The sequence below is a fragment of the Mustela erminea genome, chromosome 9 (assembly GCF_009829155.1).
Source record: "Mustela erminea isolate mMusErm1 chromosome 9, mMusErm1.Pri, whole genome shotgun sequence".
Taxonomy (NCBI): Eukaryota; Metazoa; Chordata; class Mammalia; order Carnivora; family Mustelidae; genus Mustela; species Mustela erminea.
Genome location: NC_045622.1, coordinates 111,831,627 through 111,843,632, shown reverse-complemented (window position 1 = coordinate 111,843,632; position 12,006 = coordinate 111,831,627). Strand labels below are relative to the sequence as shown.

General features: G+C 66.1%; 1 protein-coding gene across 2 annotated transcripts in view; it reads right to left on the bottom strand.

Moving 5' to 3' along the window:
• Window positions 1-1,640: 1,640 nt before the first annotated feature.
• The window catches only part of CARS1 (cysteinyl-tRNA synthetase 1), a 39,858-nt gene continuing 29,492 nt past the window's right edge, over window positions 1,641-12,006 (bottom strand). For both annotated transcript variants that reach the window (XM_032358138.1, XM_032358137.1), the window contains 6 exons: window positions 11,452-11,533; window positions 5,327-5,407; window positions 4,702-4,769; window positions 3,013-3,072; window positions 2,504-2,587; window positions 1,641-1,961 (listed from right to left, as the gene is read on the bottom strand). In XM_032358138.1, coding sequence (XP_032214029.1) covers window positions 1,827-1,961; window positions 2,504-2,587; window positions 3,013-3,072; window positions 4,702-4,769; window positions 5,327-5,407; window positions 11,452-11,533 — 510 coding nt within the window. In that variant the 3' untranslated portion in view covers window positions 1,641-1,826. The remainder of the gene's footprint in view (window positions 1,962-2,503; window positions 2,588-3,012; window positions 3,073-4,701; window positions 4,770-5,326; window positions 5,408-11,451; window positions 11,534-12,006) is intronic.

Here is a 12,006-nt window from a genome sequence, read left to right as displayed (position 1 = left end):
CGACGCCCTCCTGATCCCTCCCTTCTGACACGACCCCCTTGGTCCCTGAGAGCTTCCCTTTGGGGACAGAGGTCTCGGGTGTCCTGGTGCTTCTGCTCTAGGCCCGGAACGGGCCGTTTCTCCAGGGAGCGGGTGGCACTGAGCCCCGAGCCTGGCTCTCCAGGGACTCCTGCAGCCAGGCCTGCCCTCCGTCTACACAGCTAGGAAGCCCAGGCTCAGTTCATGCTGTTGGTTCTAATTCATATATGGGCGTTACTGCGGTTTTGCTTAACTGCTTTGCTTTTACGCCAGTGTTTCTTCTCTGACGCCAGCGTCTCGGGTGCTGACGTCGGGAGTGCTTGCTTCGTCCCGCGATAGACATGAACAACAACGCCAACATCACTGCCAACGGCGGGATGCCGGAATGAAGTCTGACTCCTCTGCCCTCTTCGGCCTTCGAGGAGCCCACGGCGGGTGCAGAGCAAAGCAGCAAACCCCCCACAGGAGCGGAGGCTGCCGGGACATTGCAGGCTCTCACTCTGTTCTGGAACCTCGCCACCGCATCCCATGGAGCATGCGGGTGCCTGGGACCCCCAGCTCGCCAGCAGGATGGCGGCAGTCCTGCTGTCACTTCTAAGGGTACAGCCAAAAAGGCACCTGGCTGACCGAGAGGCGCCAGGGAGGACAGTAAGGTGATTGCGGTTTCCAGCCACTAAGTTCTGGGGTGATCTGTCGTCCGGCAACAGGTTTCACTGTGTTGTGGGGCCTTGTTGTCTTACTGATTTGTTTGTACGTCACATGTTTATAGGGCTGAGGAGTCGAGGTCTCAGCACCAGAGCAGCCCCCCACCCGGTTTCATAAGCACACGTTCCCCGTGCCGGCAGTGCCAAGTCGCACCAGGCGCCTGGGGACGGGCTGCTGTCCCATCGGCTCCATAAACAACGCTGTGGGGAGTGGGCTGTCTCCCAGGGTTTCCTATCGGGGGGTCACAGGGCCGAGGGCTGAGGGTGCCTACAACCGGACGGTGCCCACATCCCCCCCAGGGGCGGGGTGGCTCGGTGCGGCCATCATGGCCTGGTGAGACTCGGACAGCGTGCCCCGACCTGATGATCCAGCACTGGCGTGTCCGTCCTCTGCCGCCACGGGGCTGCCCTGGCACCCGGCCTCTGCAGGCTGCCGACTGCTGACTCTGCCCGCAGCCCCCTCAGGCCAGGTGGGCGCGGCTCAGCCACAGCAGGGCGGTGCCCGCGCCGGGAGCCGGAGACCAACGGCCACCTGCCATGCGTGCACGACCTCCCCCCTTATCTCGGCGGGCAGCTGTGCGGAGGCGGGCAGGGCAGGGCCCCTGGGCGGTGGTGCTGCTGCGGGAGACCAGACGCTGTGTTTACTCATCAGAACCAGAGGGGATGGCTGCACGGCCTTTGTGTGAGGGGTCAGCGGGCTCGCCAGCTGGAGCCCGTCTTTCTCCTACTTCAATACCTCCAAATGCACCCACACACCAGAGATTAGCCGATAGCAATCTGCACGGGGGAGAAATTTCTCGGCTGGCTGGAACAGCTCCGCTGACCCGAGCATCGGAGCTGTGACCCGCTGAGCCAGCGGCCCCAGGCAGGCTGCGCAGGCGCTGACCGGGCAGGGCGACAGCACACGGGACGGCCGGCCTCACTGTTCGGAAATCTTTATTACCCCGGTCTCAGCGCCGGTGCCGGCGGGGGCCTCTCTGCACGAAGTTCTGGGCTCAGGCCCCGGGCACCGCTGTAAACAGGGCTGGAACCCGGGATGCGGTCACTGAGGAATGCGGACGGGAAGTCCGGCCACCGGTGGCTTAGAGCCCAGTCCCCGAGGTTTCACGGGAAGCTTCCGTTCTGCACCATTTGCAAGTACTCCTTGTGGAGCTTCTCCTGGGCCTCAAAGAGCTTCTTCAGCTTCTTGGCTTGCCCTTTGCTCAACTCCTTGCCTTCTGTGTCGTGTGTGGGAAGACCCTGAGAACGTGGGGAGCACTGGGTCAGCAGGGCACGCCTGGCCCCCCCCTCGGAGCCCCTGGACACAGCCCTGGGACACAGACTCGGCACTTTTGCGTGGCCACGTGGCAACCCCCGTCCTGGCCACTGAGAAGCCAGCGACTGGGCTGGGGGTGAGGGGCACCCTCCTGCCTGGGGCCGAGGCCACGGATCCCCTTTGGGTCAATGTGGCTCAGTTCTGATAGGGCTGTCGCCAAGGAAAGAGGGAAACACACATCTGAACCAGTGCGGGTGGGGGCCAGTACGGACGGGTCTGGGGACAGTACCCATGCCCCCCACGCCCCGCCACATCACCTCTGGCCGGGCTGCGAGGGTGACCTGGGCTCAGTTCAGCCAGGCCACGACTCTGCTCGGCCGCCGTGAGGGAGGGAGGCTGCCTCGGGCACTTGGGGCACCCCCACAAATGGCTCCCCAAACAGAAAAGCTGCTCGCCCGCGGCTGGAAGTCCCTGTAACCCCGATTCAGTGGTCTAACAGGGTTCTGAAAAGAAAAGAGACTCTTACGTTTTCATCGAACTTGGAGTACTTGTCGCTCTCCGACAAGAACATCTCACTGGGTGGGATCTTCATCTTGGCCAGCTTCGCTGCCTGGACACAGAGCCCTGGTCACTGCAGCCCAGCCCGCGCGGGGAACGCATCACACGCACTCCCCCAGCCCAGCCCTGGGACGGAGAGGGCGACGGCAGATGGGGAGGGTGAGGCCAGGGCAGAGCGGGTCAGGGGGACAGCTGCACACGGTGGGTCCTGCCTAATCCCCACCAACAGCGCGAGGGTCATCCGACACCTCCCCAGTGACGCCGAGCCCGCGGCCGCGGGGGGCAGCTCCCCTGCCAGGCCGCTCCCTCCCCGGGGCCTCCTGGCCTTCCTGCACTGGTGGGTGCCGTGGTGGGGAGGCGCTGCCGGTGGGCACAGGGGAGCGGGGCCCTCGCCGGGCCTGAGAGGCACAGAGCGCAGGTCCCGGGGTCCGAGTGCGCACTCCCGCCCAGGACAGCCGGCCCGCGGAGGGGTGTCACCTCTTGCTCCCGTTTCTTCCTGGCGGCTTCCTCCTTCTTCCTCCTCTTCTCTTCCTCAGCCTAGGGGGGCGGCGGGAGGCCCGTGAGGCGGATCTGCCCGGGCCTCTGGGGCCAGGAGGTAGAACAAACCATCGCCTTCACCTGGACTCTGACCGGCCACCCCACGGGGGCTGGGGAGCCCTGGTCATTAGGGCCTCTCGCTCACTCCCCGGGAGACCCTCAGCAGCCCCTGTGGGCGCTGGGCCCGCTCCGGACGCGTGGCAGCAGCGGACAGCACGGGATGGGGTCTGGGACCCGGTGGACGCGAAGAAAGGAACAGCGAGGCCCGCTGGCGGGGGGGGGGGGGGGGGTCGGTCAGGTGCGTGGCAGGGACAGCATCACGAAGGCCCGGAGCCCACCCCACCTGCAGTCAGGGCAGGGCTGCGGGGGGCGGCCTGGGAGCAGGGACGCGGGGCCGGGTGGCAGCCGAGGGGGGAGGCCCAGGCCCCCAGCTGCGCCACCACGAAGGAGGTCCAGGTTTGGGGAGTGCAGTCCCGATACCCTCGTGGACATCCTGGGTTTCGGGACTTCCTGGTCAGCAAAGCTGTCAGGGGGGCGGCTGGGTACAGGCTACTGTGGGGCCTGAGCAGAGAATCGTGGGGCCAGGTGAGGTCAGGGCAGGGCCCACACAGTGGGAAGGGGAGCGAAGTTCGGCAAGCAGGAGCCATGGGCTCGGGGGAAGCAGCCGCCGGCGCAGGGGAGGCCTGCAGCGGGCAGAGAGGCAGCCTGGCACGGGGTTGGCGGCTGCTTCCTGCGTGAGGACACTGTTTGCCTCCTGGTGGGAACACTCAGGGGTGGGGACAGAGGCGGCTACTGCTGGCTGGGACGGCCCCGCTGGCAGACAGACAGGAGCTGCGGGAAGATACATCGTGGCCCGCAGCCTGTGTGGGAACCCACCAGGCAGGGCCGTCCCCTGCCGCCTTCCTCAGAGACCCGTCTGCCTTTCTCCCTGCGTGCGGCTGCGTGGGCAGAGGGGCCTGGGCGAGGAGTGTGGCGAGCAGCGGCGTGTGTGTCCTCACCCAGCCCGGGGTGTTGGGAAGCACGCCAGCCCCTCGTCGCCCCTGTGGCCAGGCCACCTGGTACGCTGTCCAAGGCGAGGTGAGACCCTGGTCCTGGGGACGGGCCACTAAGCTGGGGGAGCGAATGGGACAGAAATGGGAGCTGACAGGGCCCTGGCTCTCGGGGACGCCCCACGGTGGTGGGTCTGTCCGCGGCTCAGCGCCAGCGGTCCGGCACCTGCCCGGCGCCGTCTCGTGAACCGAGCTCCCGCACCCACACGCGCCTCCCGCCTGCGCTGCTCACGCCCCCGGCCCTGGCCCCTGCCCCACGCTTCCTGGGCAGATGGAGGTGTGACTGGCAGGTCCTCCCGCAGGGACAAGGGACACCCCGCTTCCACAGATGAAGCTGCGGCCAACACGTCAGCTACACGGTTCCTGAGAGCTGTCCCCTGACCTCGGGGGCTTGCTTCGTAAAACCAGGGCCTCCCTTGGCAGACAGACCTTGTTCCGTGACTGCCCTGCCCCCCAGTCCGTGTCCCGCTAGGCCTCCTTCTGACACCCGCAGATGCTGGGCCCCACACGGGAGCCCTCGCAGGGTAGTGCGCCCACTGCCTCCCGTTCCCGTCACCGTGCGGCCGCCCCAGCCACTCACCCGCCTCTTCTCCTCTCTCTCCCGCAGCAAGGCCTCTCTGTCCCCCAGCTTGACCACGGTCGGCAGCCCTGAAGAGCCAAGTCCGTGAGGTGGGGCCCAGCCCCCACCCCGTCCACGCGGCCCCCGCGGCCCCTCGCTGCTCATGGGGCTTCCATGTTAACTGGAACATGGGGCGGCCTCGCCGCTCATGCCACAAGGCCCAGAGATCATAAAATGCGACACGTCACCTGAGTATTAAAATCTGATAATTTCCTGCCCAGCTGTAACCCCCACAATGTCAACAGACACAGGGAGAAACCCGCCGGCAGTCCTGCGAGCCGTCTGCCGAGGAACAGACGAGGCAGGGCGGCCGGTGTCCTGGCAAGAACACGCAGCTGGGCCAGGGGAGGGGACACCCAAACGCCCATCGACTTGGGAGGTATCCAGGACAGCTGGAGAGAAAACCACAAGGCCGCCCCCAGGGGCCACGGGGGTACTGCTCTGGGACTCCTCAGGGCAAAAACCAAGGGACCTTCGACCCCGTCCTGCAATTCTTTCAAAACCAGCCCGACCCCAGCTTCCTCCCCCCGCCACCGTGCCCGCAGCTCCCGACAACGGGCCCCCAGACGCGGCCAGCGGGACGCACCTTCGTGATCTTCTAACCGCACGCCGAGCTCGGGCAGGATGTCGTCCCGCAGGGCATCGCTGAGCTGCAGGACCTCAGGGACTGTGACGAAGACAGCGGCTCAGTCCACCCAGACACACAGGCAGCACCAGGACGCACCTACCACGCGCCTTCCCGCAGACTCTGGGGGAGCCGAGGCCCAGGCTCCGCGGACACAGCTGACTGTGCACCACCTCGGGACCCCGCTCTGGGGCAGATCCTGTCTGCAGCTGTGCCCACACAGCGGCGGGGGATTCAGAGCAGGAAGCCAGGCCGGCAGCGGGTCCAGGGAAATGAGGTTTCTCCCCCAGAAAAGGAGCCCAGAACCCCCCATAGCCCCGGTCAACCAGGCAGGTGTCCTTCCCCCACAGCCCTGGCCCGGCGATCCAGAAAGGTAGCCATGTCACACACTCCAGACGCAGGGACCCAAGGTCACACGCACTCTGAGGTCACCCAGAAAACCTGCAAAGGCTCCCTGTGCTCTTCACGCCTTGACAGGCCTGCCCGGTGCAGAGAAACACCGGCGTGGATGAGTGTGCCGAAACCTCAGTGCGGACTGGCCAGAACCTGCTGTAGTGCCCCACGCTCCCTCAGCCCCCGCCTCCTCGGGAACCACACCCCTGCTTCCTCCAAATGTCCTCGCGGCAAGGCAGCTAGGCCCAGGACCCACATGTCTCCAGCGAGAGCCGGAACTGGGTCTGGAGGCTGGGGTGAAGCCCTCAGCGGCCAGCATCTGTCACCGCCGTGCGAGGTCTGGCCGCGGGGTAGGGAAGGGCCAGAGGCCAGGGGGACACTGCCGTGAGCACAGGCTCCTCTGGGGGCACACAACTCTCGGCCAATCCTCGGCCACCCCAGCTGTGGCTGGAGGGAGCAGAGGGCCTGAGAAGCCCAGGAGGAGGCGCCCAGCCTGGCCATCTCACGGGCCCGTAAGTGACTTTTCCACTGAAGATGGCACATCCTGGCACAGAGTAGGCCGGGATGATGCAGCCTTTAGGCCTAAACGGGACAGTCCCTCGGGTCAGACGTGAGGCTGGGAGCCACACGGCAGAGAAAGGCTGTCTGTTTGCCGCGGAGAGCCAAGAGCACTCGGAGGCCTCACTCGGAAACCCGAGGGTGAGAACCTGCCCTTGGGGAAGGGGACCCGGTGGCAGTAAGAACTGGGCAAGTGGCAGGTGACGTCTGTGCAGCGGCGACGTGGGGCCATCCCTGAGAGCAGCCACAAGGGGTCGTGGGGGGCCACGTGTGGGAGCAGGCTGTGCATGGCGGTCTCCCAAAGCCAGGTCTCAGACTGGCTCACCTCCTGGCTCCCAGAAGGCCGCTTGCCCCGCCGAGTCCCCTGGGGGTACGCCCGTGTGGGAGCCGGGCCGTCACAGGGCACGGGGTGGCAGGCCATCTCAGGAAGCTCTGACGGCACCCAAAACCAGGACGTCAGGTGACAGGAGGGCTGACACCGGGCCTCGTCTCACCGAGGACACACCGTGGGCAGCGTCGGCCACGTCCTCAGCCCTCCCTCAGGCATCCACCTGCACCACGGGCCCAACCCAAGTGGTTCTGTGCGCCCTGGCCTCACACGATGAGAAACACCCCGCCCGCCGCTGCGCCTGTCCCTCGGCAGCACTGGCCGGGGCCCACGGGGCCACTCGCTGTGGAAGAGACCAATGAGGAACGGACAGCGACTCTCGTGTCTCGGAAGACCTCTGTGCCCTCCTGCACCCCCGAAGCATGGCCATGGCTGGGAAGCTTCACGCTTCCCAACGCTGCTCAAGGAAAAGCCGTCCGTGCCTCCCCAGCCTTTCCAGCCGATGGGATGACGCCCTCCACCCCTGCTCCCTGCCCTCGCCCCGTCCAGAGCGCCCCGCAGGGCAGGAGCTGGGCTAAGCTAACCGGAGCCATAAGGAAAGTGATCCCGCCGTCACCACCCGCTGACTGTCAGCTGGTGCTGGGTGGCAGGACCCCCAGAGGCCCATCTGTCCTGTGGGCGAGGCTGTGCAGAGCTGAGGACAGTGGCCATCGCCACCACCTGAGACCTGCCCTGTGCACACAGCTCAGAACTGGCCCCCACTGCCTGTCTTTCCGAACCTTTTGACTTCTCTGGGGCTCACTTTCTCCTCCTCCGTCTTCCCGGCCACAAACTGACCAGCCCCGTGCACACAGTGACTCCCACAGCCCACAGGGACAGGACGAGCGACCCCACGACACACACGCACAGGGTCCGAAGGGACAGCTCTCCAGACAAGAGGCACTCGTGGCCACGAGGTGCAGTGACTGCACACCATGTGCGGTCAGGGACGGACGCAGCAAAGCCCCGCAGGGAGGTCCCCCGGGGCGGTGGGACCAACAGCAGGCATTTTCCTACAGCCAGAGATAACAAGCATTTGCGAGGGTGTGGGGGACACGGGGCAGCCGCCGTGCAACACAGTTCGGGGCTTCTTTAGAAAATCACACATATGACTGTCCCATGACCCCCACGGCTCCCCTCCTAGGGACGGCCCTGAACCCTGAACACGGGACTCAGCAGGCACTGGGCATACACGTCCAGAGCCCCACTCCCCGCAACGGCCGCAAGGTGGGAGCTGCCCAAGTGTCCGCCGGCAGTGACCCGGACACGCGAGATGTGTGCTCGCAGCCAGGGGAACACTAGCTGCCCCGGCAAGGAGCTGGCTATGTACGGTGATAGCATCTGGGATGTGCAGGAAGCCACACGCGGAAGGTCCCGGGCTGCATGGCCGCACAGACTCGGGGCGTCCCAACCAGGCCGATCCGTGGGCACAGAAGGCAGGCTGGTGGGCGCCGGACTGGGGGCCCAGGGGCCACGGCTGTTCCCCTGGACGGCGGAAGGGCTTGCGTGTTTGCACGACACCCTGAACATACTAAGCGCTGGCTGACGTGTCCGCTCTCATGGCGGCTGGCTCTGGGTTCTCTGCGTTTCATCTCAATAGACTCTTTGTTTTTCAAAGGGAAATCTCTGGTCGGACGTTTTTAACGAATTCAGTCAACGTTTTCAAGCCTAAAGAAGGAGGCGGATCTCCACAGTAAAGGCAAAAGCAGGAGCAGGAACAGGGGCTGCCTCCAGGATGGCGGGGAGAAGCAGGAGGACCAACGCGTGGACGCGACCACGGGGCGGGGGGCGGGGGCCGGGGGCCGGGGACAGGGCCGGGTCCCACTCCACTCACTGCCACGTGCTGCCGGCAGCTACGCTAGGCTGTGCCGTGCGTCCGCCCTGGGAAGATCCCCTCTGCGGCTCTGGCCGCAGCACCCGGGGGAGAAGCCGGGACGGGGCAGGGCCGTCACACGGGAAGCGGCCCTGGGGGAGGTGGGGCTGTGACCCGGGACAGCGGGGGCCGCCCCGTGCAGCAGGGCACACACAGGACAAGTGCTCCCAAGGGGGAGACCACAGAGGCACAGGCACCAGCCTGGGCACGCTCGTCCAAGGAGAGAAGCAGTCCCACAGCAGCTAAGGGTGCGCCGCTGGCCACGTGTGCCATACCAGCACCTCGCAGTCCTGCTGCCTCCAAGAGGCTCTGGCTGGAGCAGGGTCTAGAGAAAGAGGGCTGCTGCTATGGTCGCCGGCCAGTGAGCAGCAGCTCGGAAGCACTTGGGGCGAACACGGCGAGCACAGTCCCTGTCGGCACCGCCCTCGCGGGCCAGCACGGTACAGGGCTCAGGGCGTCCGCAGAGCTCGGCACCTGGAGGCATGCGGCCACGGGCGGGGAGCGAGTCTCCCGGGGCTGGCTGCTGCTGGCGGGGCCGCAGGCAGGGCCACAGAGTAGACCGGGCTCTCAACAGGGAGGCCCGTCAGGTCACTGCAGGGAGGCCCGGGAGAGGACACAAAAGACCACAGACTCTGCCCGTGGACAAGCGAACGAGCCAAACGGGATCCAGGCACACGGGAGCGCCGGCTAGCCGTGAAGAGGGAGCACACTCTGAACCTGCCACAGCGCGGACGGGCCCGGAGGGTGTCAGTCACACTGAGTGACAGAAGCCACTCACGGAAGGACAAGTCCTGCAGGATTCCACATCGGCAGGTCCTTGGGCGGGGGTCAGTGTTCATCCAGAGAGGGGACGGCGGGCCCCGGGGCCGGGGGAGGAAAAGCGGCTGGTGTCTCAGGGGGACAGAGAGTGGACGGGGGAGGGGTGGGGGGGTCATTTCCGTGGGAATCTTCGTCTGGGTCCGTGGAAAGTTCTGGAGACGGATGGTGGGTGCGGCCTCACAACAGTGTGAGCGAGCTTAGCACCCCGAGCTGCACACTTGCTCACGATTAGACGATACGTTTTATACGTTAACGTACGTTTTACCAAAAATGAAACAAATCCGGGGAGAGGGGCATCTGGCCGCGCCCGCATCCCTGCACTTCTCACATCTTCCCAAATTCCCAAGCCCCGCCTGGCCAAACACCCCCGGCACACATCCTTCCCGGGCTGAGCTCGAGGTGACGCCACGGTGGGCATCGGGGAAACGGCCTCGTACCCGCCTGCCAGGCGAGCCCCGGGTCCCCGGGGCCTACTCTGCGTGTCTCACTGTCTCCACGGCCAGCCCAGGGTCCGGGACAGCCGGGTGCCCAACAAAGACTCACACGGCCGGTACCGCGGTGGGGCGGGAGCCGTCGCCAGCCCAGAATGCTGTCCTCGCCTGTGCAGCCCGAGGGGCACGGGCCGCGGGTCTCTGGCTCCCAGAAGGCACCCGATTTGCAGGGCCCCAGGTCTGTGGCTCCCGGACCACAGGCTCAGGCAGGATGACCTCAATCCACCCGGTCCTCAGGGCAGGAGAGCACTGTAGGAGGCCAAGGCACACACGGCACAGACACAACTACCACCATCCCGACTCCGGAATCTGGGCTCTCTGTTTGCCTGAGCAACAAACAGATCAAAGCAGAAAGATAAAGCAAGCCGAGGAGACGCAGAACCAAAGTACTCCCCAAGCCCATCAACAGGCACTGCTCTGAGGGCCTGTGCAAGCCCCCGGCGTGGTCTGCCTGGCCGTGCACAGCCTCCGATGGCCCTCGCTCGCCAGCACCTGCCATGAAGGACGCTGTGCCTCAGGGGGACATTCGGAAAAAGGTGCCCGGGCGTCCCCAAGACTGAGACGGCAGTGTCGGCAGCATGGCTGGCCAAGGTGGCACGGGGCTGGCAGAGTCCGTCAGGCTTTCGCAAGCGCTTTACAAGAGTGAGGGTGCCAGGTGCTGGCGAGAGAGGGCCATGCTTGTTCAAAGAGTCCCCACGCCCAGGCCTGACGCCCCCGTCAGACTCAGGCTCCCCCTGGTGGCCCAAGGCCTCAGGGCCCTCCTGTCCTCTTGCTCTGAGCTCCCTGGGACAAACCCTGGCCTGTCTCTAAGCTGCAGCTCCCCCCAGAGGCTCCCCGAGCGCCCCAGGGGCTCTCTGCCCGCACCACCCTCAGGACAGCCTGTCTGGGAGGCTGGGCATGGAGCACGGCACAGTAGGGACAAGTGGCATCTGTAGCAAGTGACTCCGTGTGTCCCTCCCTGGCAAGGCTTGAGCTCTGGCGCGGTGCTGCCCCCGTGGCAGGCCGGGCAGCGTGCGCATGAGGAGCGGAGCGGCCACGGCCCGTTCCGGGCTCAGCACACCCCGTGGCCGCGCACAGGGCGCAGACTGAGACGTGTGCTCCCGCCTGCCGGCGCTCGGCCGTCTGGCTCACGGCCCGTCCAAACTAGCCTGCGACGACGCGGCACTCTCCAAGTCCCCAGGGACATGCGACAGGGACCCACCTCAGGAATGCTGGCGGCGCTGGGCAGAACAACAGTGGGGGCAGCACTGGCTCCCCCAGCTCCCTGTGCTCGCTTCTGGAAGCAAGAACAGGCCCGTGGGGGCACCGAGAGTGGAAATGAGCCCCGCGGGGACAGAGGGCAGGGGTCCCCCAGTGGCCTCGTTCTGCCTTTCCAGATAGCATAGGCCAAGAAACCGCACCTCTCACACTGCCCTGCCCCGCGGGGGACACCAGTGTTGACAGACGTGGTGGCTGTCGTGATGCGGGGGGCGGGGGCTGCAGGGGTCATGCCCCAGGTCAGGCGCCACTAGCACCGGCCGGCACCCAGGGCAGCCCACGCACAGAGGGTCTGAGGGTGAGAAGCCCCAGGGAGGAAGCGCCTCACCTTTCTGCTCCCGGGCGATCCTGCGCACGCCTTCCCTGAACTCGGACAACACCTGCAGATAGGGCAGGACCGTGGCCTCCAGCTGCGGGAAGAACAGGTGCGCTCAGAGAGAAGCTTGGACAGGGCTCCGTGGGCGCGGCAGGGGGGGTGCGGGTGGCGCTGCCCCAGAGCTGGGACACGCTCCCCCCTCAACACTCAGTCCTCGTGTGGATGACGTGGGCCAGAGATAGGAGGCAGTTCCGCACCCCCGGCCCAGCCAGATGAGTTCTGCAAGGTGCTCTGTGCACCTGCCCACAGGCGTGGTTTTCCCTCTGGTCAGACTCACTATTACAAAAAGCCCATCTCTACGGTTAAACTGTTCAACGCAGGGGTCTGTCAGGCGGCTGCCTTCTGGGAGGCTGAGGCCGTCCCTCCTGGGCCGGGAGCGGAGGCTGGCACCAGGAGCCGGGCCAAGCCTGTGTCTGACCTGTGGCCACGCACACGCTTGCGCCAAGAGGAAGGAGGGTCCCCAGAACCGTCGCCATGCACGCACAGGTTCGCACCTGGCCATGTCCA